The sequence below is a fragment of the Copidosoma floridanum genome, unplaced genomic scaffold (genome assembly GCF_036245765.1).
Source record: "Copidosoma floridanum isolate Cflo_tuat_1 unplaced genomic scaffold, Cflo_Japanese_pri ptg000029l, whole genome shotgun sequence".
Taxonomy (NCBI): domain Eukaryota; kingdom Metazoa; phylum Arthropoda; class Insecta; order Hymenoptera; family Encyrtidae; genus Copidosoma; species Copidosoma floridanum.
In genome coordinates, this window is record NW_028321906.1 from 8,123,348 (window position 1) to 8,150,303 (window position 26,956).

General features: G+C 37.2%; 4 protein-coding genes across 11 annotated transcripts; 2 read left to right on the forward strand and 2 right to left on the reverse strand.

Annotated features, from left to right (window-relative positions):
- Nucleotides 1-5,580: 5,580 nt before the first annotated feature.
- On the forward strand, nt 5,581-9,774 carry LOC106637117 (uncharacterized). The gene is made up of 7 exons (XM_014349775.2): nt 5,581-5,854; nt 5,924-6,066; nt 6,162-6,279; nt 6,355-6,708; nt 6,774-7,061; nt 7,137-7,423; nt 7,480-9,774. The coding sequence occupies exons 2-7, from the start codon at nt 5,969-5,971 to the stop codon at nt 8,258-8,260; spliced, it is 1,926 nt and encodes a 641-aa protein (XP_014205261.2). The 5' UTR covers nt 5,581-5,854; nt 5,924-5,968; the 3' UTR covers nt 8,261-9,774.
- Nucleotides 9,775-10,071: 297 nt separating this feature from the next.
- On the forward strand, nt 10,072-11,019 carry LOC149373719 (cilia- and flagella-associated protein 107). The gene is made up of 4 exons (XM_089596101.1): nt 10,072-10,386; nt 10,452-10,585; nt 10,664-10,834; nt 10,926-11,019. Exons 1-4 carry the CDS (start codon nt 10,072-10,074, stop codon nt 11,017-11,019), a joined length of 714 nt encoding a protein of 237 aa, XP_089452227.1.
- A 312-nt stretch (nt 11,020-11,331) lies between these two features.
- On the reverse strand, nt 11,332-12,975 carry LOC106637064 (transient receptor potential cation channel subfamily A member 1-like). The gene is made up of 3 exons (XM_089595991.1): nt 12,870-12,975; nt 12,102-12,452; nt 11,332-12,010 (listed from the first exon to the last, which is right to left on the reverse strand). The coding sequence occupies exons 1-3, from the start codon at nt 12,948-12,950 to the stop codon at nt 11,360-11,362; spliced, it is 1,083 nt and encodes a 360-aa protein (XP_089452117.1). The 5' UTR covers nt 12,951-12,975; the 3' UTR covers nt 11,332-11,359.
- A 1,097-nt stretch (nt 12,976-14,072) lies between these two features.
- Khc (kinesin heavy chain) lies at nt 14,073-23,688 on the reverse strand. Of its 8 annotated transcripts, XM_089595891.1 has the most exons (13): nt 23,617-23,687; nt 23,395-23,470; nt 23,219-23,303; nt 20,966-21,132; nt 20,611-20,752; nt 20,363-20,536; nt 19,759-20,274; nt 19,434-19,670; nt 18,666-19,357; nt 18,303-18,587; nt 17,821-18,210; nt 17,439-17,736; nt 14,073-16,632 (listed from the first exon to the last, which is right to left on the reverse strand). In XM_089595891.1, exons 4-13 carry the CDS (start codon nt 21,122-21,124, stop codon nt 16,550-16,552), a joined length of 2,976 nt encoding a protein of 991 aa, XP_089452017.1. In that variant the 5' UTR covers nt 21,125-21,132; nt 23,219-23,303; nt 23,395-23,470; nt 23,617-23,687; the 3' UTR covers nt 14,073-16,549. The 8 variants fall into 8 exon arrangements, with proteins under 8 accessions (XP_089452017.1, XP_089452021.1, XP_089452016.1 ...); XM_089595895.1 differs by having other exon boundaries at nt 19,425-19,670; nt 23,219-23,470; nt 23,617-23,688; XM_089595890.1 differs by having other exon boundaries at nt 23,098-23,470; nt 23,617-23,688.
- Nucleotides 23,689-26,956: the final 3,268 nt, after the last annotated feature.

Genomic DNA, 26,956 nt, shown 5'->3' on the forward strand with positions numbered 1-26,956 from the left:
TGATCCAACTCATAACGCGCAAACATCACGACCGAGTCGTGGCACCCGGATCGTGTAAATTAGATATATATTTACTATGACATGTGTTATGGCAGTAGAGTAACCTATTGTCAAGTCTATTGTACGTACATATAGCTACTTGGGTTTAACTTTTTAACAATTGATGAAAATTAATTTAACTTTTGTTTCAGTTGCGCCTGATTCTACAGTTAAAGGAGTCCGCCACGCGTCCCCGACCGCAAACCGCCTAGTTACACTTGCTGACAACCCCAAAAAACTAAATAACTTGCAATCCAAGGAGTGCCAACTGTGAGAAAGAAAAAGTAACTAAGCGGGTCTCTCCTGCCCCTTCCGGGAAGCTCCCCACTCCCTATAAAACTCGTCACACGTGGGAAATTAAATTTAAAACAAAATCGTGATGTATTAAATCCGCAATGTCAACTTGCAGGTGTTCAAACCCTAGGAACTCAAACCCTCAAACTGACAGCAGTATAAAAATTAATAGTCATTTCGTTTTCCTTTTATTTTTCTCTGTTATTTCTTTATCAAGACTATATTCATATTTTTATTTTATTTTATTTTTTTATCGATACAACCCTTAGAAAGTTGTATTACGAGGCCATAATTTTTTTACAAAGTTAAAACCTCGACAAAAAAACTCCTCCAATAAGATACATATATATAAGGTGTCAGGTATACATACCCATCAGCGTTGTGAGACTGACCTCAAGCATACACATATATTTGCAAGGGTGTGGTTTTTCAAAACCGTCAATCAATTTGTAGTGTACTATAAATATTACAGAAACCACATTTACCATGAAAATCTATATATATATATATGACAGACTTACCTCTCTTGGAAAAGCATTCTTTCAAGCTCTGAAAAAATCTGCACATTAATATGACACGAAAAGAAAAAAAACAAAACGAACAATTGAGCCTTTTTCTATAGTGGCACATTCACTTACGTGGAATTAATCTTGTTAATAATTTCCATGATAATAATTCACAGTAATAAGCTTATTTCTCCAACGTTTTTACGCTTTCTTCGACAGAGGCGTCAATGTGCGTGTCATGTTTTATATGATGTTGACTTTAAATAAAGTATACCTACCCAGGTAATTTTTTTTTTTAATTTCTTAGAGAAGTGGATAATCTCATCAATAAATACTTACGATGACGCAGTTACATTATCGCAGACGCATGGAGCTGTACATTTTTGTCACAAGTATACGTAAGAGCTATTAGGTTTATGTGAAGATATATATATATATATATATATATATATATATATATATATATATATATATATGTGTGTGTGTGTGTGTGTGTGTGTGTGTGTGTAAAATATTATTATGCAAATATGCACACGTCAACACACACACTTGGTCGTTAAAAAAAATATAGCGCAGAGTTGAATCATGAGAGCCGAGGAATTCAGCGCGACGACACGTGCAGTAATGTACGACGTTCAGTATTGTAATAGAAGATACTTGATCCTCGCAGAAATCTTTTTAAGTACAAATGCTTACGTATATGTTACGTATGGATAGGTATATGTACAGGTAATAGGTAGATTTGAGCGTAAAAGTAAGGCTTATTAGCAAGGTCTTAGTAAGTATTTTTTTTTATTATTATTTTTAACACGTTGCCATCAAGATAATTTATGAAAATAATTTAAAAAACCACGTTAATTAAGCACTCATTGCGATTTTGTGCTTAAAGTCCTTCCAAGAATTTTTTTTTTTCTTCTAAGTACGTAGTAACAGTGGATATTTTTTCGCTTTTTTGTTTAAGGTGTTTCTTGGTGAATGAAAAATGAAACGTCAATTACGAAAAATACACATGTACCTACAAAATACGATATAAGTTGATAGATGCTTGAGTGATACGTTTATTGAGCGACCGAAAGTTTTGTTTATACTCTGATGTTCCGTTGCGATGTGAGTCTCTTAAAATTATCTAGATCTATCTTTAAGCGGAAAAATAAACAAAGACGCTTAGGCTGATGATGCCTACGTTATTTCCCCAATATTTTTATTTTAAAATTATGTTTTCTCGAGCAACTAAAACTTTCGGAATAAGTGTTTTTAATTTCAAATCGTTCGAACTAATGCGTATTTTTTTTTCTTCTTCTTTTTTTTCTCCGTATATTACTACGTGATGACGTGTGTATTGTCTCGTATGTACTTTCATAAGTATATAATTTTAATATTCGAAATAAAATACACAGGAGAGTAAAGGCAACGGATTGTTTAAAATAGAATAATTGGTCCTTGCGCGCATGTGGTTCGACGAAGAGCCAGAGACGATGATTGACCGAAAATGTTGCTAAATCCGCAAAAACAGGTGCGGAAAAGCCGTACATGCGTGTGTAGCGTTGACATGGTTTTTAGCGAAATTAAAAGCACTGCTGGCAAAGGCACAAATCGAAGGACAGTCGTAAGTCGTAAAGTTGTACGAATACATATATATATAAGTACCTACTCATCATTAAAACTTGGCTCTTCTCGCGATCCCCACGACGCATGCACAAGCTTATCCATATATATTATTAATTATGAAAAGTTTGCCTGTTTCATCGCGCGACATTACAGAGTAGCGAAAATAGCGTGATTTACGGGGCGTTTGGAATAATATTATCGAGGGATGATAGCCGAGAAAACATATATTTATGTTGCTCTCCACGCGCTATTTTGTGTGCGTCCAATTAAAACGTCCATATAGCTTCGATGAAGATTTTACTTTTCTGTGAATGTACAACTGCACCTACCATCAATTGACAAATGGAGCTCATACGCAAAGTACATACCTAAAAGTACTGGAAAATCATATTACTTATTTTGGAAAATCCGTACCATCGCCTAAAAAAGCTCAACGGCTATACCGATTTTATCCATCGGATCGATAAACAGTTGAAACTGGAACCAAGAAAATGATGATGTAATACGTCGCATCAAAACCTTTCATTGAACGATCGTTTTATGTCACTCGTAAAATTACAAAACCTATATACAAATGCGTTTATATAACATATTGCTCGTTTTATTTATCGACGACGCGCGGATTCAAGTATCGCGCTGCAATGAAATAATCCTTGATTATTACACGTATACGTTGCAAACTGATTGTCTTAGTATACATACATACATACATACATTTCAAAGACAGAGTTGTACTTTTAATGATAATATACACAGAGTAAATAACAATATACTATGGTCGGTGCGTAACAAGGAAATAAAACCATCATATTTGTTTTCGTCATTGATGATGATGATCGGAAACTTGGAAATTGAGGGGCACGATACAATGTGTATACGGAAAAATTCCAGTAGCAGAGTATTTACGTAAACGATCTCTCCCTCTCTACTTACGTTTGAAACAAAAGAGAATATTATTTCCTGCACTGATTGTGTTTACATGACGCTTGCCATCGTCGAGTCTATTGGCGCCTTGTTGGCTTTTGGCTCGTTTTTCTTGGTAGACTAACATTTTATATACAAATGCATTTATTGTCAAAACTTGGTACAATTCTGCTAGTTACTGTCTATACAATTACAGTTTCCATAATCGAATTTGGGTGCTGTTGGGTAAAGTACATAACTTGAAATTGAGCATAAACTCGGACGATTAAGTTGGTACCGATTCCCAGCTTCAGAACCGATCGATCGACAATCGCATGAGTACTTATAGAATAGACAGAAAACAGTAATAAGTATACCCTGCATGGAGTCCTTGGAACTTATCCACTCAAATGTATGTTGACAATACGTATATGCACACATCTATACTGAGACAATTAATGCGTGTATAGGTGAAGTGTAACGTCAGCCGTCACCCGTCAGACAAAAATAAAGTAAAAAAACCGTGACCATAAATACGTCTATAATCAATTATGAAACGATGATGAGCAAGTATGTATATGTGTATGTGTAAAAAAAATGAGAGAGAGGACAGACGAACTTCCATATTAATTAAAGTGGAGCTATACCTACCGGTTCGTAAATAGCTCGTCGTCGAATTCAACGGGTAAGGGGCGCGAGGGGAAACACTTCGACCTTACTCTCTCTCTCTCTCTACGGCAATAATGAGGTTGCTCCGCGGGGGCCAACGAACTCTCCCAAGCGCGCCTACGTTGTGTATGCATACGTATGTATGTATGTATACACCCCTTACACTATAATATACACACATTATAATGGTTAATCGTGCCTACACGCATACTTGTACACTGTTGCGTGTACCACGGGCTAAATATACTTCACTGGAAATCAAGGTGAAGATCTTTTTCATGCTGCCCGTTGAAATATCGCGAGCTCGTATACCCGGCTACCCTTACCTCTCTCGTGCATTAAAACACAGCATCAAAACATGTGTGTGTAGTAGTGGTAGTCGGTCCGTGTGAGCAGGTTCTTTTTTTTCCAAATTTGCGCATGCAATGATTGAACGATGAGCTTTGACATGGTTATTCGACTGAATAACAATAACTATATAGGTACTTTGTTCATACCTCAAATGAGGTCACAACCTGAAAACAAAAACAAAAAACGCTATAGGTACTTATTGTTACGGCGAGCGTCTTTATAACCAATTTAAATGAGCTCTGTGGGATTATACAACTAACATAAAAATGTTGGTGCAGCTCGTAAAAGCGCGCTCATTTGAGAAATCTATAAATAGAGAGTTGTTCATTGGCCAACCCTTACTTACCCTAGACCCAGTATCCAGTAGACCTTGCAGACGTTTTTTTGCTTCGGGCGTGATCGGGCTTCGCCGGTTGCCTTCGCTCCATCTTATGTATTTCAATCAACGCCATCTAGCGTGTGATTTTTCTCGTCGCTCCGAAACCCTACTGACGTTTTTTTGTTTTAGCTGACGAAGAAAAGCTCAACTCAGATTTTGCCCTTTAAAATGACATCAAGAGATATTAGTTGAGCTTTTCTTCGTCTATCGAAAAAATTGGCTATATTCGACGGCCCAGACACCCTACGGACGTTTTTTTTGCTTCGGGGATGATCCAGCTTCATCGGCGACCTTTGCTCTTGTATGTCAAAGCAAAAAAATGTCCGTAGGGTGTCCGGAGCGTCGAATATAGCCAATGTTTGTCAGTGGACGAAGAAAAGCTTAACTCATATTTCTTAATTTCTTTTAAGGGGTATAATCTGAGTTGAGTTTTTCTTCGTCACCGAAAACAAATAGGGTTTCGGAGCGACAACTGCGACAAGCAACAAGAAAAATCGCACGCTAGATGGCGTTGATTGCAATAATTCCCTGGCCTAGTAACTTTTATTAGTGAATTTACCTGATATAGTAACTTTTGCTAGTGATTTTCTTCAAAAAGAAATATAGTACTTTTTTAGTTCGTAATTGGCCTCGCTAGATAGCGCTGATCGTTTTTCAAAAATATCTATGAATGAATTAAATCAATCTATATTGTAAGAAAATACAAAGCCAATAAACTATAAGTACTAACTTACTAAGTACTAACTTAAACTTAAATCTATATAGATATATTTCCTCACACGTGATACTTGTGTTGTGAGGTGTGAGTTATAAAAGGAGATGCGAATGCGAGATGCTAAATTGTAGATAATTATATGAACTTCGCGCGCGCGCTATGATGCTACGTGAATTTGTGTACCGCTTGTCGGAGAGTGTGCCCCTTGTGTTGAACATTGAAATTGTGTGTTTAATGATATAAAACTGTCGAAATCGGAACTGGAAGTCGCGTTTACATGTGCATTTTTAATGCTAGTAGCTAGCTCATAATAAGTAGTATGGACTCCAATAAAAAATTTTTCATCGTGTGCAGCAGTGATGCAGAAGCAGGAAGAAGTTAGATTCCGAGGTTAGCTTTTCGCTGTGTCAAAAGGAACACATTGGCGGGAGCATTATTTATAATTTTCTTTTTTTTCAGTGAAGTGTATTCATATGTCAAGTGTTTTATCAGAAATAATACAAAATGAATTTCGATCCAAATCTGTTGATAAATTTCATACCCATCATCTCCGTCTCTGTGTTGACTTTGGTGATGTGTATCACGATTTATTTTAAACTGAGGTAAGTACATGATTGCACTTGTCCGTTGTTTGTTTTGCTCGATTGTTTTGAAAGTGTTTTTCTATTGTTTTCTGTCGATTCGTTGGCGAGTACAGGAACCGTTGGCCCGTCAAAGTCAACTGCTGGTTTTGCAATGTCAATTCAAAGGTACCAAGATCGACGTTGGACTGGTGGCTATGCAATTATTGTCACCAATACAACGGTTTCTCCAAGGTGAATTAGGGAACAATTTCGTGCTACTGTAAATAAGCTATGAAGATCTAAAAAAACTTTTTTTCTTTAACACAGGATGGAAATTACAATTACGAAATATCGGAGCAAAGCGGTTCAACTGGAAAAAATAGTAAATACAGCGAATCTTTTTGTGAGAGAAAAAGTTATTCTAGTAATCAAAATAAATTGTGCAACAAGTGTATTAAAATGGAAGAACAGAAGTTGATTAAATTAAGAGAACTTCAAGATTCCATTGGTGAAGATAATGAAAAACAAATTGCAAGATTTGCACAAAACATGGAGAAAAAATATCCATTGTGTCACAAGTGTCAATCCATTGTACAAACCGTTTTGTACAAGCAAAAATTGTGGCTTATGGAATACAAAATGCTCTTATTTAAGCATAAGCCTATCAGTAAGACGATTCAGGTAAGTTTAAATGAACTTTATTCTAATGTGTACATTTGTTCATGACTTTTAATTAAACATTTTAGAGTAGAGAAAAAATAGAAAAGTTTTTGCGTATACTCTTGTCAATCCTTGCTTCTGTGACTATTTACTACTCTGAAACTTTGTATTTTCCACTGTGTGGATTAGTATGTCAATTATTTGCTTGTTTGGCTCGCCCAGTCAATAGAGGAAAGTTTGATGTTCTTCCAATAATTGGATGGATCTGCCTTATATGCGTTAAAACACTGTCAACTTCTGTGATTTTAAGCTTGCTGCAAATTAAGTTAAATAGTCACTGGACTGTTCCAGATAACAATATGTATCAATACTTCGTAAGTTTGATATTACTGTTTCTAGCTGTAACACAAGTAAAGGAAACCCCACACATTTCATTATATTTTTTGTAGATAATAACTCTGGCAACTGCAGTGGGATTATCAAATCTGAGATCACAATACTACAAAACTGTTCCCAATCGATCTTTAGCCCTTAAGAAATTAGAATCTCCGGATAAAAACTTTCCAGCTCCTCAATCTTTGTCACTAGAGCCTGTAATGTCACAAAATCAAGAGGTTTTACCTCGCAAAGAATCAAACAGAAGCTTGTACTCTCCTGTAAATATAACTAACAGTTTATTGACTCCTGAATCTGTAGAAATACCTATTCCAATAAAACCGACCAAATCATTTGAATGGTAAGTGCCCATGATATTCAATTTTTACGTTAATCTAATGATTTTTTATTTTATAGGCCGTCAAAAAAAGGTTCTTTCAATCCCTACACTAGCAAAGAATCATCTTTTGCATCTACCCAGGATAGTCAATTTCCTAAAAGCTTTTGTAAAGAAACTTATGCTTTTAATGAAAGCTTGAGCAGTTTAAATTTTCTAACTCTGGGTAGTCATGATGGTAAAGTTTCGCCAACAACAAGAGGCTCAAACCAAAAAATTTTTGAAACGCGAGTTTATGGTACATCATCACCAGACATATTCAATAGATATTCACAACAAAAGCGCTCGATCCTCGCACCCGCAAGACTCCGTTCCCCGCGAGCAATGTTAGAATCCTCGTGGGTTGCTGGTGGTTACTGGCAGACACCGGGTAGTAATAACATAACCGATACGTCACCAACAATATCACGCTCGTCGAGCCAGAGCTCGGGAATAGGCTCATGCGCGGGCTCGATGTATAGCCCATCGCGAGAACCATCTTTTCATGAACTTGATCAGTGCTCTGTGATGCCGTTGCCCAAGCAACAATGCTGTTTTGCTCGACCAATTGAAAGTAATCTGTCTATTACCTCAGGATCAACTGACAATTCTTGCAAGCGCAGGAGCTGTTCGTCGATGGGTCAAACAACACGTAACGTCAACAAATTATCACCACAATCATATCAGTGTGATACAAAACATGAGTTACAATGCAGTGGCCATACTACTACCATCGTCATGAATCCAATTTGGCTGCCAGTTCTGCTCTGTGGATCTTTGGTGCTGAATATGGTAGTTATTTGTACTACACTGTTGCGCTGAAAATATTATTAATTAGAGACCTTTTAAACTTTCTTCGAATGGGGTTTCACTGGGTTTGATGCTTGTCAATTGAGCGAAAGAGTAAGCTTAAAAACTTAGTTCTTAAGAATTTCGATTCAAATATTCTTTTTATTTATTGTACTCTATGTAATAACGTTTTTAGTTCCATGTTTCAAACTGTAACAGTTTTTATGAAATGCATCATATACTCGTACATATATTATATTCAATAAGATGCATTTTTTATTAAAAATAAGTTTCTATTTTCGAAACAACCAACTTTTTTTAAATTTCTCTTCACATCTATAATCTGTGATATTTTAAAAAAATTATTGAAAAATTATGTTTACTAACATTGTAATTGATTCCTTTGATAATAGCTGTTTTTTACAATAAAATCATTTATTAAGTTATTATTCAACACTATAATAATGCGATACACAAACGTACCATCACAATTTTTATTTCAACTGTATATATTTCAATATATTGAGAAGCAGTTTTTAATTTTTACCAAGTGCTTTATTAATTTCGTATAATGTTGAATATAATTTATGTCACTAAAATTCCAAACTTATGAATACCTTCAGATACATACACCTAAATGTAATTTAGTTACCTAAAACATAAAAAAATAAAACTTTCTATTATTTTTGATTAATTTTGTAGAGTGATTACTTATAATGCTAAACAAATCTGATAGTATCAACTTAAGTAAGTTAACATTGTAACTGATTTTAATTATGTATTCATGGCAATGTGTTGAACGTTCATTACCAGTTGTTTGATACAGTTCTTCCACTGCTGAAAGCCTTTGAGTACTGCAGACTGAAGTGCAGTCGACAATATACGTGTATTAAAATAGGCTGCAGATGGCTGTTGTATAGTATTTGTTTATGTTGAATACACAATTCTTGTTATTATGATCAATGTGTTCATGATACCTTTAATAAAGTATTTATGTTACATCTCGATAAAGGGTGCCATTTTGATGTACCTAAATTCAATATGTATGATGTTATAGTTACACTTTCTTGCAACTTATTTTTGGCTCAATAGTTCAAAACGAAAGCAAAATCATCTCTATCGTGAAAATATGCGACTATTGTCAGAAAAAACGTACATGTTCATACAGATTAATATTTTACTCCAGTTTCTCGTCATTTATTTTTAAGTCTGATTAATTATCGTATCAGTTATAATAATTACACATTATATGTCAACAACCTTTAAAATAATTTTTGTTACAAACGATTAAGACCTTCATCTTTATTTCAATCATGAGTTATCTTTGTAAATAAGTAGATCGATTTTTTTTTATCTTCAAATAAAAAATGTGTTTACAGGTACATAATAATAATATTTTTTTAAATACAAGTATACTAGAGAATCCTTTATTAGTCAAACGTTTATAAGCATAAGAAAAACTTGTGTTACTTGCACTGCCATCGAGACTGTCATGGTTTCAGTAAAAAAAATTTTATATCGAATTTTTATTTTCATTTATATACAATACAATACAATAATTTTAAGCTATATACATACAATTAATTTTTGATGACGGAATTATAAAAATGTGTGCATATTCACTACTTAATGAAATATGTATAAAATTGTACAGAATAAATTCAATCTTCGTTACATTTATCGTACAACTTATCAGTCTTTTATTCCATTCGACCTAATACCCCATCATATACAAAATTTATAGCCTCAACGCGCGTGGAATTTACTTGCCCAGTACTTACTGGTTTTTCAAAATCGTCACTTTTCAAGCGCAAGTTGACCTTAATCTCGTCATCGCAATAATAATGGCATCAATGAACTTTGATTACGAAAAAAAGCCCGTGCTTGCAAAAGCCGTAACTGCCGAGCCCTCGAGATCGGTAACCCGCAAACCGACGGCGACTCACGACAGCGACGATTTCGACGAGTCGCAGATCGAGCCCAGAAAATGCAGGTACAGCCCGAGCGTACTGGTGGGCAACTGGTTTGACAGGCGAGTCGACTACAAGCCGCCGGCCGATCACTGGATCACTGTATACGACAGTACCTACACGTGCAAGAAAAACCTCGAGTTCAAAAAAGATAGAAAATCGTCCAAAGAGCACAAGACCCAGGCTGGGGTGAGAACGAAAAAGTGTCACTATATTACATTTTTTTTTTTTTTTTCAAAATACGATCGTTACAGGGATTGGGCAGTGAATTTCTGCTCGAGCATTACGGTCGTGCTTTCTACGACAACTACACGACGACCAACGACGTCTTTTACCGAGTCATCCCCTTGGGACTGTGCGGGCCAAGACGGAGAAAGTACAGCTCGAGGTAGATCATTCGGCTGCTGTTGTGTTGAGTATAATACAATATATCGTGCGGAAAATTCTGACTCTGGTATTTCGCCAGAAAAGATGTGTGGGTTCCACAAATCGACCTTTCTAACAATTTCGGGAACGTCACCGATTTTGGACTGTCGCAAGCCGTTGAGTGCGAAAACCGCGTGACCTCGAAGCCAAGCCCACGCGCGTCCATTCAAGCGACTTCCTACAAAAGACCCGTTACAACTCCTGCTGAAAGGTTTTGCAACTTGCGTTAATATTATGTACAATGATATGAGGTTTCAACAATGCAGGGTTTTAATTGAATCTCATGCTCATTTTTCACACAGAATTTCAAAACCAAAGGGATCGTTTAATGAACCTCGACTCGAGCATCTGGACATAGACGTGGATAAGCCTTTTCGACGTCACTTCAAGACATAATAACAAATACTACTTTCATATAAAATTACATTTTTATTAGATGTTAAAACTAGTAAAAAAAAGTGTAACTAACAATTAAATTGTCGTCTTGACATTATGCAGACGAGAACAAACATAAAAAAAAACCTAATCAGCAGTATGATAATCATTATCAGTATCCACAAATCACAGTTGGGTAAATCCAATACCAATGGATAACCAGCCACACATAAAAATATTTACATATATGATAATAGGAAATTAGTAACATATTACGAAATAAAGGCAGTACACATAATACAGGTAAACCCGCTGATTCTCCATGTCTTTGAATCAAAAGTTCAAACTATCATAACTGCACTTAAATGTATACCCTAGTTTCGCAACTATTGTTACTATCCGAAGCTTGAATATATCTGCAAAAAATAATCCCACTGATCCCATATCTCCAGCGATCAAGCAAGCGAATCATTTCGGAGTTGCCGCTTCTTACAGCCAAATCTCGAGGTGTGAGACCGTCGTTCGAGCAGCTCTCCAACTTTGCCCCGTACTCCAAAAGGCACTCGGCAGTCACTAGCAAATTCGCTTCGACGGCCAGATGCAGCGCAGTCTCGCCCCTCACGTTCTTCTGTTCCAGGTCGAAGTAATTCCGCTCCAAGAGCCACTTCAGAATACCACAATCCTTGTTCATCGCTGCCGAGAGCAAGCTCCTGGAGCTACGGCTAATGTTGATTATGTCGACGCCCCGTTCGAGAAGCAACAAAAAAGACTCCAAGCCACCGTGCAGAAGTACTCTGTCGAGCACGATATATTCCAAAGTGCGATCGCTCGTAAGATCGGCACCGGAGTCCAGCAACACCTTCAATAGCTGCCGGTAAGTCTCCGGTTGCGCCGACGCTCGCCTCGCGGCTATCATCAGGCAGTTTTCTCGCTTCTCGTTTTTGACGACAGTGTCAGCGCCGTGCCTCAGCAACAGCTTCACCAATTCGAGCGAGCCTTCTTCCACCGCGATCTAAAATTTGTTGATTTGTTTCGATTTGCCTTGTTTATTATATGATGATGATAATGATAATAAACCGAGAGCCATATATGAGGTTACTTACCAGAAGAGCCGTTGTTCCGAAACTTGGAACGTCATCTACCGGCTGACTCTGCTGCCGGCTCCTCTGCTTATAACCCTGGTTCCGATTAGTTTTCACTTCACTGCAGATGTTCACTGATGGGCCTTGATTTTGACAACAACGCAGATTGACGTCTGCTCCTTGGTTCAGTAACATCTCGATCATTTCGGTCTTTCCGTTTTTCACTGCGTAATGCAACGGAGTTAACCCATCTTCGTTGAAGCTCGAAAGGTCGGCCCCTTTTTTCAAAAGCTCCAACGCCAACTCAACTTCGCCTTCGTCTATTGCGGCGAACAAACTTTGACAGTAGGCTAACATATAGTTTTCTCTGACCTGGGGAAGAGTACGAACAATTTTCTTTTCATTCATTATAACAACACCATCACCGCTTTAAAAAGTGTTGAGGTCTCAAACTTCACGTTAACGGACTTTATTCGACGGATGAAATTTACTTTTTAAATTTGATCGTGACGGTTGATCCGTTCTTTCTGCACTAGGTGTATCGTAGTTGTCGGTGTTAATTGATATACATTATTCGTGAATAGCTATTATTTATACATCAAATCGAATAGCTGAAAAGTTCTGAATATTTAAACACAACCGCGATTAATAGGCACAGTTACAGATGTACTTAAGAATTTAAAAAACCATCCTCATCAGAAATTCGATTGTCTCGATTGACGGTTGATGCACACATGCGTTCCCCTGACACCTATAGGTATAGGTTTTTTTAATTTTATATATACTTACATTTGTTTTTCTTGAATCTAATCTATTCAGAATGGCTTGAACCCGGAGGTTTCTTTTGGGACGAGCAAATAAATTCGACATCGTTCGCGCGAGAGATGATAGACGAAGCGACACGACAACGCAACGGATTAATCCTGTTGAAACTTGTCGCAGTGCGCTGCACTGCTTGGCAGAGTTCAGCACCTCATTCAGACGCAGCAGCGCTATAAGTATAGGTACAGCGCGACAAGTGGATACTTTACGCCCGCCGGAGGCCAAGAAAAAAGGCCGATAACCCAACACGGTCTAACTAAACCAGATGAGTAAGTATTTTACTTTACGATACATTTTGTTTATCACAATACTTACTGCATCTATTTTTTATAAGAGTATACCGTATGCAATATACAGGTAGTTTTTGTTTCCCTCAACTTAAATATGTTAAAATCATATTTTTTTTTCCCTTGTCTAAATTCACGTACATCTTTGCCATTGAACCTATTCAATACCTTTTGGTGATCTGTGATGATATATTGTACTTTGCGCACTTTGCATATCTGTGAGGACCGTACTTGTAGAGAAATGCTACTTACTTAGTAAAAACCATCTTGACAATTAATGATCTAGTATTCTAGTATAAGTATACTTACAGAGACACTCTTGCACTAAACTTTTTACTTCATGACCCTTCTTCGTTGATCAAAGTAGTAAAGTTAGCACTGTTAAAAATTTTACAGTTAAAGACTTTCGAGTTGGTTAATAGTAATAAACAAATAAACTAGGTATTTATTACTAGATACCTCTCAGAAATTTACATTTTAAAGGCCATACTAAAACATTCGAAATTGTGAGTTCACTAATATTTGAATCTGATGTACCCTAGTTGCACCAAAATAAAAAAAATTAAAAATGTTCTGAAGAGTATTGGCCAAACCACAACTTGAACAAAGAGATTAGATGTGAAACAATTTCTTTTTTTGTCGCTTAATTCAAATTTAGACGTATTTATTTACCAATACTAGGTACTTCAGATAACTGAGAAATCACAATTTGTTCATTGACACAAGCAATTATGTGATAAAAAAAATCTGGGATAGGAGTTTGAATTGCCAAATTTATTTTTTTAAACATGTTTGGTTCATTATTTATCGATACATATTTTAAAAATTAATATTACTAATAAACAAAATAATTTTTGAGGACGAAATTCCAATGCACCAACAGTTTTGAATTTATGCAAAATATTTATTAAGCACATAGTGTGTTACAATTACGAGATAAAAATAAATATTCTGAAAGTCGAGACATTGAATCCTACCGTGGGATCGCCACTCTTAACATCATTAATTAATACAAAGTCACGTCGCTCCACAACTTTTCCCTTGGCGTTCGCTAAACATAACGGGTAATTCTTTACTATGTACTTATAAAGTGTTTAATTATTTAATCGCATCAATCAAGTACGTGGCGCGAAATTTACTCGCTACAATAAATTACGGATAAAGCTATGTCCCTTTTGTCTATGCGAAAAGCACGTTCGCTTCTCGAGAAAATAAAAGAGAAAAAAAAAGAAGGGCGACGACCGAGGCAGTCTTGCGAGCAATTCGATAGTGACGTCAAAGACTTCCTTCACTTAATTTGTAAAAGAATACTTGAAACAAGCAAAACTTTTCTCGACGATGCACAAACAAAATAACATATTTTTAAAACGATACGATTTTTCGTAACCAATCAATCAATCGATACTTTTTGAAATTCGCGACATTACTTATGATTTTCAATAAACTGGCGGAAGCAACATTTGGCGCTAAAATCGAAACATTCGCTTACACAACAAATGCATATTTTCATGTATGGTATTCGCATAAAATTACTAAGTCGTGCACAAAAAAAGCATTCAACGCGCGTGCTCCAATGTTTATTCGCATATATTGGCAGACGCCTGAAAAGAAGCAAATAAATCTCGGTATACATAAATTAATTTAAGTAGCGCAATAACGCGCAATGAAAAAAAAAAAAAAAAAAAATTATGATAAAAATGCCTCTCGTCACTACGTTAGTACGTTTCAAATAAACGTTCGTAAAGTGCAAAATGCGTACAGAGGAACAGAAAAGTGGGTTCGAGCACTCACGCAATGAAGTTGAATCGTAGATAAAGGCCGCAACAGCGTAATGACATACCTTCAATACGACGTGGACGAAAGCAAGACTGATAATTATTTATTTATGTATATCCTCTTCTCAGCCATACGCACCTGCACCCGCAAACGAGCCGCGTTCGACTATTTCTGGTGTTTCAAATAGTAGCCTCGCTCTGTTGGCCATACAAGTACTTGTATAGCCATCAAGAGATTGGATGGGTTTGACAGAACTTGACCACAAGTCAAGCGAACCCTCCATTCATATATTAGAAAACGAGGCGTGAACAATCGACTTCGCTAGACGCTCGTCGCACTCGGAAATTGAACTATAGGTATAAGCTGCCTCTGTGGATTTTATTTTACGGTACACCAAGAAAGACGCCACTTCGATAACTTCAATCACTTTGTACGCTGTCCATGTGTGTTGAGGGCTTTTTCATTTGTCTAGAGGCAAAGTATAAACGTCGCGAACGGTGCACTGTATAATTTTCGGTGTATGTACGATTTTTAGTTGAATGTACACATAAAAAAAAAAAAAAAAAAATGACAAGTTACAGTAGCACTTTGAGAGTTAGGTAGGAACAAAGCGATCGAAGAAACATCGGCGATTGATGTAAAAGCTTTGGTGCAAAATGCAGTTTTAATAGCTTTGCTATATGTATCTTCATTATTTAGTTTTTTTTGCATTCTTTTTTTTTTTTAAATACTTCTATGAATATTTTTTTTTGTTTTCCTTAAAATACGCTAAGCTTTGCACATTATTAAATTCTATTACAGTCCACTTTTATTATTACACATTTTATCTCGTGCACATCGCGTGATCTTTTTTTTCACATTGGTGTTTATTGTATAACTATTTATTTGTTTCACTTTAACCGACTCTTAACCGCAGTTTATAATTCCATTCAGTTAAATAATAATAATAGAAATAAAATTTATTAAAAAAACGAGCTATGTACAAATAGACAGGGCATATAGTGGGTATGTATTTATAAATGTTTAACTCACTCGGTCCATGCACACGCATATACACCGTATTATATTTTTTTGTTATGCATTGCATTTAATTTATTCTAGCTTTCATTTCTATGTTGACCCTGGCGTAGCTCGAGCATTTGCATATCACCAAAGTGACAAACCATCGCACAAAAAATAAAAATTGTTTTAATGTGACGGTCGCATGTGATCACGTATTGCATTATGACGATAATAATCAAGCTAGAAACGCTCAAAAATTATATCAATGCGGTGCTCCTTGTGAATGCGTATTTCATCTTCTACACAAGATTTGCAATAATGATGGATCAATAATTAATAGTAGTAGTACTAACAGTAATTGGCAGTAATTAGTCGTAGTACTAATAAAAATAATTACCGATCGCGATTAATTATTTGTAGCTAAAAATAGCTTAAATAAAAAGATTCCGCTTAAACATTCATTTTACGCGATTTTCAGAATCGCAGCACTTGTTCAAGACGTTCATCTTATTTTATTTTATACTTGAATGTTTTGCAAGTACCCCAAGATTTACTTGATTATTTTTCCTTCCTTTGACTGGCTTATGTGTACGAATTATAAATAAAATTCATCCCTGGAAATGCTTTCATATCGTCGTCTGCAAAAGCACTCTTGCGCTCGTATTCTGTAAAAGAGTGAAGGCAAGTATTCATTTTTGGACAATCGTCTTAAACTTTTTCTCTTTTTCTTTCTCTACAGTCTCGATGGTAGTTCGGGTGCATACGTTCACGATCGAGAATGGATGTCCACATCTACATATGCATTGTGACACAACCACACAGGAGGCAAGTGGGAGAGTACATGAAAGCAAAAAATAAATAAAACGAAAACAGGGTAATGTGAGTTACAAGTACTGTTTGTGAAGACTTATCTATAATACGAGTGCTCGCAGACACGAGTCATTGGCTGTAGTATGAGATTTTTCGTATTTGCGTTTAGATGATTATTGATTATGAATAAAAAAAATTCAAAGTGGTCTCGTTATAATGCATTTAAAAGAAGCTTTAGAAGTTGTGAAATCGAATTATAAATGTATGATGTAAGCCCATTGTGAAAAAAAAAAAAAAAAAAAAAAACAGTGAAATTTTAGCCTAGACAATGATCAGCCATCCTTGCAACACAATAATTTTATTCAATGACAAAGTGATTAACAAAAAATCTATCGCAGAAAAATATACAAGTGCTCTAACTTCTACCATTACTTGAATTATAACAATTTTCAACTCGACCACATTAAACATGTATTAAAAAGGGATGTTTAACTAACATTCAATTTTTTTAAGTATTCAAGAATAAAAGTGATTATGAATGAGTTACAATGCAACTGAGTCTCCCTTTTTAATAAAAATGTTCACAGTAAATGCGAGAAAAAAGAAATAAAACAAAGCGCTGAACGAAAACATAAGTATTGTTTAAACAATGTTTACTCACCTCGGTTATTACCAGTCCTGATGGCATTGATTCCACCAACATGATGCTGTCCAGCCCTAATGGGTTTGGCGATTTGAGCACTCGGTCCACGGCGAGCTAAATTCTTTTGTCGCACCGCTTCCTTGATCCTATCCACCTCGTACTGGTAGCGTTTGCGATCACGCATCGCACCCTCCTTGGCATCGCGGAGTGCCGTCTCCAGAGCCTTCACCCGCTCCATCGTTGCACGCAGCCTCTTCTCTAGCTTAGGCAGTTCGCAACGCAGGTCTGCGTTATCTCGCACCAACTGTTTGTGCACCTTTATGCAGGAAAGAAAATTTAATCAAATACTCATGGCAGATTTCAAATACATAATGATATCCAAGACAGTATAAAAACTTACCTTTGTCAATTGGTCAAGGTTGTTTTCTAAAAATGAAATCTTTTGCCTTTGAGCAAGTGAGCCACCATCATCTTCATTATCTTCGGAGATAACTGACTTCTTAATTCTAGCTTGTAGGTCTTGCACAAATAGTTTTCTCAGGTTATGCAAAGTTTGAAGTTCTTTGGAGACGGTATCCTCCAAGCCTTTGAGATCTTTTCGCGCCTGTTCGCGTCTCTCGTTCATCAAAAGAAGCTCTTGCAACTTCACCGATTTGTCAGCCTCTTCTTGCTTTAATCGCTCGTAATCAGCCTGCATTTGCTGATGCGCCAGAGTGAATTTCTGGTTTATATCCTTAAGCTCACTGATAACCTCCTGTTTCTCGGAGATCTCGTCCCTGAGTGTCGCGACCTGCAATAAGTTACAATATTATAAAGTTGTAATTTCTCATCTGGTTATAAAACGTAAAATGTCCATTGATTAAATAATATCTAATAATTCACCTGTTTCTGATGCGCATCGCGGAGCTGGTCCATCTGCTCCTCAAGAGCGAGCCTCATCTTGGTTGCAGCCTCTTTTTCTTCAGCCTTTTCTTTGTTGCTTACAGCCTGTACCTGTTCGGCAGCCTTTAGCTTAGCGCATTCTTCGCGCATCGCGTCCACGTCCTCCTCTAAGGCACGTTTTCGTGTTTCCGCTTCCTTCATCGCTTCCTGCAGGCTCTGCATGCGCGCCTCGTGTTGCGAGATCAGTAGCCGGCACTCGCTCAAATCTTTTTCATACTCGGAGACCTGATAAAACGAGAAATAAAAAAAAAAATTATGTAAATTCCACTGCCACTATTACAAGTAAAGGAAGCAACTGTATACCTTTTTGTTGCAGTCCACCTGCGAGGACTCGAGGCCTTGGCATCTTTGTACGAGGTTCTTTACTTCTGACTTCATCTTGCTAATATACAGTCGAGCCACTGTAAACTCTTCTTCGAGCTTGCCATTACTGTCGGGTATTACCTTGAGGTTCTCGTCGCCACTGATCGCGACACCAATTTCGCCCAAATCCTTCAGCAAATTCGTCAGCATCTCCGCAATACGTTTGCGCTGGTGGGCTGACATGTCACGCAGCTGCTGTAACTCCGAAGCCGTACTGTTGAGTGCAGTCTGCTTCGTTAGAAGCTCCTCCATCAGGGTCTCGTGTTCCTTGTTTTTGACCTCGACCTCCTGGGATTTCTGGTCGTAGTTAACGGCGAGCTCCTCGAGAGCTTGCAACACCTCTTTGACCTCCTCTTTAGCGCTCTCGTTTTCTTGCTGGATGCGATTCATCTCCTGCTGGAGTTGTTCGTAATCGCGACGAGCACTGGCGATGAGTTCCTCTTGCTCCTCCAACTGTTCCTTTAGCTTCTCGACGAACTGTGACTGCTGGTTGATTTCTTCGTCTTTGTCGTCAAGCTGCTGGTACAGCCGCTCACGCTCCTCCTCCAGTTTCTGGCGTTCTTCGTTCGACAGCGAGCCGACCATAAGACCGGCTCCTGGTGTTGCCGGCAGTGGTCCGTCGTCCAATTTGACTGTAATAATTTTTAAAAACAGTAGATTTAAAGTCATTAAAATTCTATTTATGCAAACGATGCTAACTAAATATACCTTCAATGGTACTGGTAACAGGTGTAACAACCTCTGGGACATCCTGCAAGCTGAACTGTTCTTCTGGCTTGACAGTCTCACCCTGTCGCCAGCGTGATAGCTCTGCTTCGAGTTTTTCAACTTTACCTCGAAGACGACCGGCCTTTTCTTTTTCGCGCTCATATCGCCGTTTCCATTCTTCAGCCGTCAACTCTTCATTCACGCAAACGACATTCTTAATCGTCTTGGCTCGTTTGCCTATTTATAAAAATAAATTTAATGTGATAATTTACATATTGTAACATGCAAGGAAAAATTGACAGAAATTGTATGTTAATAAAATTACCAAAGTCTAAAGTGGACTTGGTCTCAGACTCGTTGAAACTAGCTGGTGAGCAGCAAATAATGATCGTCGTCCTTGCGTTGCCTCCCAACGATTCTTGCAGGATTCTCGTCAGTTTGGAATCTCTGTATGGTATGTGTGTCTTGTTGCCATCAGCTAAGGCCGAAATAACATTACCGAGAGCAGACAGGGATTTGTTGATATTTTTCGCCTCATCGAGGACCGTGCCTTCTGCACCAGTTTTCGAAACCTTCTCGGAACCGGCTAAATCCACAAGGTACAGTTTACCCGACAATTTTTTCTGATTTTCAAGATTCTCTTGCTTGACATTAATCAGAAATACCGAGTGTGAACGTGAGCTGTGCTCGTTCATATTTGTCACAGCAATATGTCGATTGGATTTTCCTTCTTCGATTACCTCAAACACCTCTTCGGGACTCGAAACGAAACGCTCTGTCGCGCCCTTAACGAAGGGAACGCGGTTCTTATCTTCATGCACACTGAGGTTGACTTTAGACACTGTAATGAGACAAAAGACGATAAGTATATGTCACACCCCATGATTCAGATTTACTTATTTAATAATACTTTTTTTTATGCTACATACCATCGAGTAGGTCTCGAATTTTGTCCATATAAATTTCAAAGTACGATACTTTGATATGAAATTCCAGATTTTCTTCCATACCATAAATGTGATTAAAAATATCATTGACGATTCGAGGGATAATGCCCTGTTTGTTCTGGTCTCCAAGAACACCCTCCATTGTGTGGGTTTTACCTGAATGAACAAATAAAATTATAACTTTTCCTTATTAGTTTAAAATATCGAATTAATAAACACCATTCGCTCACCAGAGGACGTTTGTCCATACGCGAATATTGTTCCATTGTATCCTGCAAGTACGTCAGTGACTATAGACTTTGCTGCCTCATTGTAAACTTTGTCTTGTGTTGCATTTGGTTTGAATACTTTGTCAAACAGATACACCTTTCCCTGTATAATAATTGTAAGAAATTAATTGACTAGTTAATGAAAAAAATATATGAAACACTGAATTATACAAGAGATTATCAGTTTATGCGCTTCTTTAGTATCAAGCTTTTTTTAACTTACATTTAAAGGTGAATTTTAATAGTTTTGAGTGCGCAATTGTACACATATATTATTTAAGGAATTGATAAATGAATTATTACAAACAATACTTACACCAATAGAAATACAATTCTCTTCACCACCTGATGGAAATTTGACAATAAACTTAGATCCAGCCTTTTCTTCAGAATCATTTAAAGGTCGGAAACGACACACAACCTTGATGCTGTCCTCAGCAGCGATTTCTCGCTCACGTGGTGCATCGTTAGCCATTTTTTAATCTAAAAATCAAAACAATCAATAGATTTTTTGAGTGAGTTTTTTCACTAAGCAAGTATTTACATTTTCCTATTATAAATAAAAGTGCACTACAGTACGTGTCAAACTTTAAAATCAATTAGTGCTACACTTGTCACAGTCAATCATTCTTTAAACTGCTGATGAAAGCAAATATTGGATTCTAGAATTGAGTGTTATAATCTAAAGTTAATTTATACGTTTTTGCAAAAACCTCCCTAATGCATTTTGGTTTCTAGTGAAATAGCAGATCCTGTTCAATCAACAAATTAACTCACAACAGCTGATTTGCTTGAAAAACCAAGCTTATAAATATTATTATTTAAACATATTGAAGAAACATATAGCTCTATTTAGATTGTACAACATAAAACACAATTGACACTTAATATTGTGCTGCGACGTAAAATGAAACAATTGACCCAATCAACTGCAAGAAATGATGCAATACATCAAATACGGATCAATTTCGCGTACATGTTAGAAATCGAATAAAAATAACGCCTAGTTATTTTTAAACATATGAGATGGCGTTATCAACTTGATTTACTCATCATGATTTGATACACGTGGAAGATAAACTTGGATGAACATCTGACCTGATTTCGCAAAAGAAATCCTCGCAAATTGCCAGAAAGTTGTATAAAGAACACTTTTACTGACCAAATGTTGTTAATGCACTTGGTAACAATCCTTGCATCTAAATTGACTTATGCAATGTAAGGAGATATCAATTATCTCAATAAATTAAATGAAAATAACAATATCGACAATTCTATAAGTAAAACGTTTCAATCAGTATTGTTTCAACCTACTAAAATTACAAGAACTTGGCAACACATACGCATCTGCCAAAACCTTTCTTTTCTCTCTCTCTCTCTCTCTTTCTAGACATTTTATTATACGAGCTCTTCCAAAACCGTTAGTGGTAAAATTCGACTTTAAGCAGAAGAAACACAAGCAAAAACGGTTGAAAAGACCACGACGATGACCTCTAAAAATACGCGCTCCCTTTTAAAAGACTCACCTGAAGACTTCTGTCTCTCTGAATCATCACCAACGACACCAACACCCAACATGCCAAACACGCGGAATAATTACCTTTACTTAACTATATAGTACAGTACGAAAATCGGAGCAGTTAGGTGCGGTGTACCGTGTAGAGACCGAGCTATATCCCAAACTGTCACTTGACGACAGCAGCTCCAAAAGTCATGCAATTGCTCCAAAACGAAACATCGTCACACACTTATTACTTTTTCTCAATCTTTAAATCTCTAAAAAGTATAAAATACACTGAGTCCAAAAGATTTAGAAACAATTGATCATGCACACACACACAATCCCTATTTATTAGTATTATGTTACAGGCAGTATCGCCAGTATCGGTAAGAACAAGAAGAATACTAGAGGAAGAGGACTCGACTCTTACACACCCACACCCTCTTTGCCGCAGTACTCTGAATTGTGCTCGTAAAAAAAAATTCTCTGTCTCGCTTACACGCACTATCTAAGGGCGGAGGAGGAAGAGGATATGACCAATGTCGACACCTGGTGACACACCACATGCGGGAGATGAACGAAAAACTATTATCTTTTTTAATATACTTGTATGCATGACGAGCACTTGAAAATGTTGTTTTGTTTTTTTACCTACAGGTCCGAGCCACCAAAGTTCGAAGAGAAGAGTCAGTTGGTGCAGTCTAATAGGTGCCACGCACGGACGGACGAGAGTATGATACAGATATTATCAGCAAAAGCAAGAGAGACGACTGTGACGAGGAGCAAGAGGAGGAGGACGCGCGGGTAGCTGCATCGAGAGAGGAAAAAGCAGCAGAGTCGTCAAGTTTTTCCCTTCAGTGCTAATGTAATTATCTTTACGAATTTCGCATCCACAAACATGCGGCGTCTACGAGGAAGATAAGGTCGTGCTCTGATAAATAAGTAACCTCAAATCGTATTTTCTTTTATTCTCCCTCTCTAGGAAAACACACGCACGACGTCGTCAACGTCGACGGGGCACCGTCCTATCTCCTCCTCCTCGCACACTGCACATCCGCGATGACGCACCTTTTTCGCTCCGCTCCGCTAAGCTTCACTCTTCAGAGAGATGCCTATTCCATTCCTCAATCCTCAGCAGAGTACATCGGTACACCTACTAAAGTGTATATATTTTACTTTTCACCGCACACACAACACATTTAAGTGTATTTAATAGGTATACACGCTCGTGTTTCGTTTCTGACTTCTGTCTCTCTGCAGAGCTCCACCTCCTCTTTTCCTCGGGGTTCTTTCCCCGTGTATACACCACCAATTAGTTATCTAAAGAAAAAACAGAAAACGCACGGCATCATGTCAGTACTATACATTAGAGAAAACGGAGCAATTCTATTGTGTATAAGTAAAAGTTAGAGGGAGCAAACGATAAAAAAAAGAGGATTGAAAAATAACAAAAGAGAGCGACTCACCGTCGTGGTGATAGCACCACACTGAAACTGAACTGTGCTTTGGCTTTTGCTAGCTCAAGATGGCCGTGTGTTTCTCTTTCTCTTTCTCTCTCTCTCTCTCTCTCTAAATCCAAAGTCCAAACCGAAATCCTCTTGTTGTATCCGAAAAGTTTAAATTTAAATGGTTGATGCTTTTAAACGAGTAACACCACAAAAAATTTAAGAGTACCTATTTAAAAGTGAAAACAAAATTTTTTTTTTTAACTTTTTACCCTAATGTCTTTTATAAAAAATTCATATTTGCAATATGATTGATTTTTTGTTTGTTTTTTCGCTTATGAGTGAAACACACGGTTTTGGTATCTCCTTAATATTTTTCCCTCAAACCCTGCTGCTTTTGAGTAAAAGGATTGCAAATAGTTTGGAAAGAAAATGTAATAATTATTTTGCAAAAAAATGTTTAAAAAAAATATCAAGTCACCCCGAAAAATAACGTCAAATGAAAAGAAAAACCTAAAAACCATCAAGCATTCTTTTTGTTTTTCGAGGAATCGTTTAAAGGGACAGCTGGCGTCTTTTGGAGTTTAAGAGCTTATGGAGAAAATTATAACTGTGTATTGTTTCAACCGGATTACTACGGTTGCCGTGAGCACATATAATATGTATACCTTACCAATTGTGTACATACCAGAATGAGCTCAATGAAAAATGAAAGATACAAAATTAGTGGAAAAGAAAAGACACCACAATCCACCCATACGTACATTGTTTTTGATATTGATCTATAGTTGACATCACATATTTATTTGTAAAGATGAAAAGCCGAAGCTTGCGATGAACCATGAGTATATATATGTAAGTATCTCTCGTCGTTTTACCTTCCCTTCTTTCATTGGGGTTTTTGCTCCTTGCGAAGCATCGCGCACACCCACTACTATATTATAATATACACCCATCCCTACTTTTATTTATACTTACTTTGTTTTAATTTTCCTTTTTCTCTCTTCCGTTTCCGTGCCCACTCTCTCTCTCTCGCGCAAAGCTCATCCAACGAATATAATATACCCTATACGATTCCTACGCGCCTCTCCATTATCCATACCCACGTTAAGTATATTATCCTCTCTCTGTGCAACGTTGATTATTTTACTTTAAGCTATTATATGCTACAGCACGAACGGTCAATTATGATTTTTTTACAACAATTAATGTGCCCACGAGTACAGGTATTATTGCTCCAGACAAAATTCCTCCTCGGGCGATTCTGTAGTTGAAATTTATTCGAAAAATATTTCGGTGATACATAGGTACATTGTGATCTTTATCGAGTACGCGCGCCCCAGTAAATTACATAACAACATCGGTATACCTCTGAAAAATCCAGGCGCTCGATCTACTTATTAGCCGTTTGTTTTCCGCAGCCGACTCGCGTGACTCATAAAAGGTGCCTATATACGGTGTAAGTATAAGTACATCAGCGCGTATAATACATATACAAGCGAGGTGTAAATACGTAGGTATATATACGCCGAATAGCGCGCGCCACCCATCCAGCAGTCTCTGTATTACGCAAGCAATAAGTGTATTTGCACTTGCAGATTTGCCAACACGTGTGCAAATTTCGCTAAATTACGTAATTTTTTTTTTTTTTTTTTTTTTTTGACCGTTCAAGCGGTTGCAAGGATCGCTGAACAGTAGGTGCCTAAGTACGCTTCGCAATTAAAAAAAAAGAGGAGGGTTCTTTAACTGAGCTCAATTATTTATACCGAGTCAAAAGAAAAACTATACATGTGCGTGCAGGTAGAATTGAATAAAGCGTTTGTATTGTTTGTATAATTTAATGTAAACCCATTGGAGCTCGGCAGGAAGCGAAGTATGGTTTGCTCCGGAGCGTGTGATGATATATATTTTCGAATGCAGATAATGATAGATTCGACAATATAATGTTATTCATCAAAATTATATTATAAAGTTATATGATTGTCAGAGAGGGTAAGTTAATATTTTACGCTTTTGTTTGTTAGGGAAAAAAAGTAAATAAATAAATATACATTTTGTAATAAATTCAGTTTTGGCTAGCTTTGAATCACATACTATTACTGTATGGTATGAATTAGCTAGGCGTTAAAAACAGACGCGTACTTCATATTTTTATTTTAACGGGGGGGGGACCATATGTCGTACACATATTTATGCCGAAAAAAGTATAGGAAAAGACGACCGCACGGGTACCTACGCGAGAATGCACCAAAAAAAAAAAAAAAAAAAAAAAAAAAAAAAACGAGAGCCAACGCTGGTGAGTCGTTATGCAGTATTTTGTGAAGGGAAAAGCAACTAACTCCCGCTGTACTAAGTAAAGGTATTTATAGAGTTGAGCCCTTGTGCATGTATACATTATAATTATTTAGTATGCAGCAAAAGGGACAAAAAGAAGAATGTGTCGTATAAACTTGTGTTAAAACGAAAGGGAAAAATATTGTTGGGCTGTAGCGAAAAGTGTGTACATCGCTGTACCTAACACTTGACAGGAGTATTATAGGAAAGGAAGAAAATTAGGAAAGCACGAGCGAACGGTATAGACCGCAGCCAAGCGAGACGATAAACCGCCTGTAAGCGTATATATTTAATGCTGTACGGCCCACGCTCTTTTTTTTATACTTACTTACGTTGCATCTAGCCGGGAGGCGATGAATTTTTCTGTCACCTCATCTTCTTTCGCTCCAATATGCACCCATACCCTAATTGATTTTTTTTTTTCTACAACTTAAGAGTGCAGCTCTGAAAAATATATATCCTCCATGTTCTCGAGTACTTACTCTCGTATTATTATCATACAATGTGTAAATTACAGAAATTCAGGCTGTTTTTGTTAAACTTTACACCTTTTCTTGTATTTACAGTGAAAGCAAAAAAGGCTTGGTTGATCTGCAACTCTTCGATGCATATTATTCGAGGATGTAAATTTTCTTGGCTCGAAAACTCCCGGACAGCGAAACAAAAAAAGTTCAAAAGACCAAACAAACTCGGCTCCCGCGCGTATACGTACACCCGCTGACCCACATCGGCACCAGCGACGGCGTCGTTTTTCTTTCTCTATACAACACCGGACTCTAAGCGCACCTACTTTTTTTTTTTTTTTTTTTTGTTCCTTCGGCGCGCCGCAAATTTTTTCCTCCCGGCCCTATAATTATCCCAAGAAGCCCCCCTCCCGGGGGTAAACCTGACCTTTGGGCGCTCGGTCGCTACCCTACACTTGCTGTGTACAGTCATTTTTTTTTATTTTTTTTTTTTAAGAACTGAAAGCCAAAAGAAAAAGGTTCAAGGATACTGTTTGCGCTCGAGGGTCCGAGAGCGCTTTGTT

Coding starts and splice junctions, on each gene's coding strand:
- LOC106637064 (XM_089595991.1), bottom strand. CDS start 12,950: ATGTCGAATTTATTTGCTCGTCCCAAAAGAAACCTCCGGGTTCAAGCC. Junction 12,453..12,869: donor TAGATTCAAGAAAAACAAAT/GTAAGTATATAT, acceptor ACTCTTCCCCAG/GTCAGAGAAAACTATATGTT. Junction 12,011..12,101: donor TCGGAACAACGGCTCTTCTG/GTAAGTAACCTC, acceptor AACAAATTTTAG/ATCGCGGTGGAAGAAGGCTC.
- Khc (XM_089595895.1), bottom strand. CDS start 21,124: ATGGCTAACGATGCACCACGTGAGCGAGAAATCGCTGCTGAGGACAGC. Junction 20,753..20,965: donor AGAATTGTATTTCTATTGGT/GTAAGTATTGTT, acceptor ATTATTATACAG/GGAAAGGTGTATCTGTTTGA. Junction 17,737..17,820: donor ACCTTGACCAATTGACAAAG/GTAAGTTTTTAT, acceptor TCCTGCATAAAG/GTGCACAAACAGTTGGTGCG.
- LOC149373719 (XM_089596101.1), top strand. CDS start 10,072: ATGGCATCAATGAACTTTGATTACGAAAAAAAGCCCGTGCTTGCAAAA. Junction 10,387..10,451: donor AGCACAAGACCCAGGCTGGG/GTGAGAACGAAA, acceptor CGATCGTTACAG/GGATTGGGCAGTGAATTTCT. Junction 10,835..10,925: donor GTTACAACTCCTGCTGAAAG/GTTTTGCAACTT, acceptor TTTTTCACACAG/AATTTCAAAACCAAAGGGAT.
- LOC106637117 (XM_014349775.2), top strand. CDS start 5,969: ATGAATTTCGATCCAAATCTGTTGATAAATTTCATACCCATCATCTCC. Junction 6,709..6,773: donor CTATCAGTAAGACGATTCAG/GTAAGTTTAAAT, acceptor TAAACATTTTAG/AGTAGAGAAAAAATAGAAAA. Junction 7,062..7,136: donor ACAATATGTATCAATACTTC/GTAAGTTTGATA, acceptor TATTTTTTGTAG/ATAATAACTCTGGCAACTGC.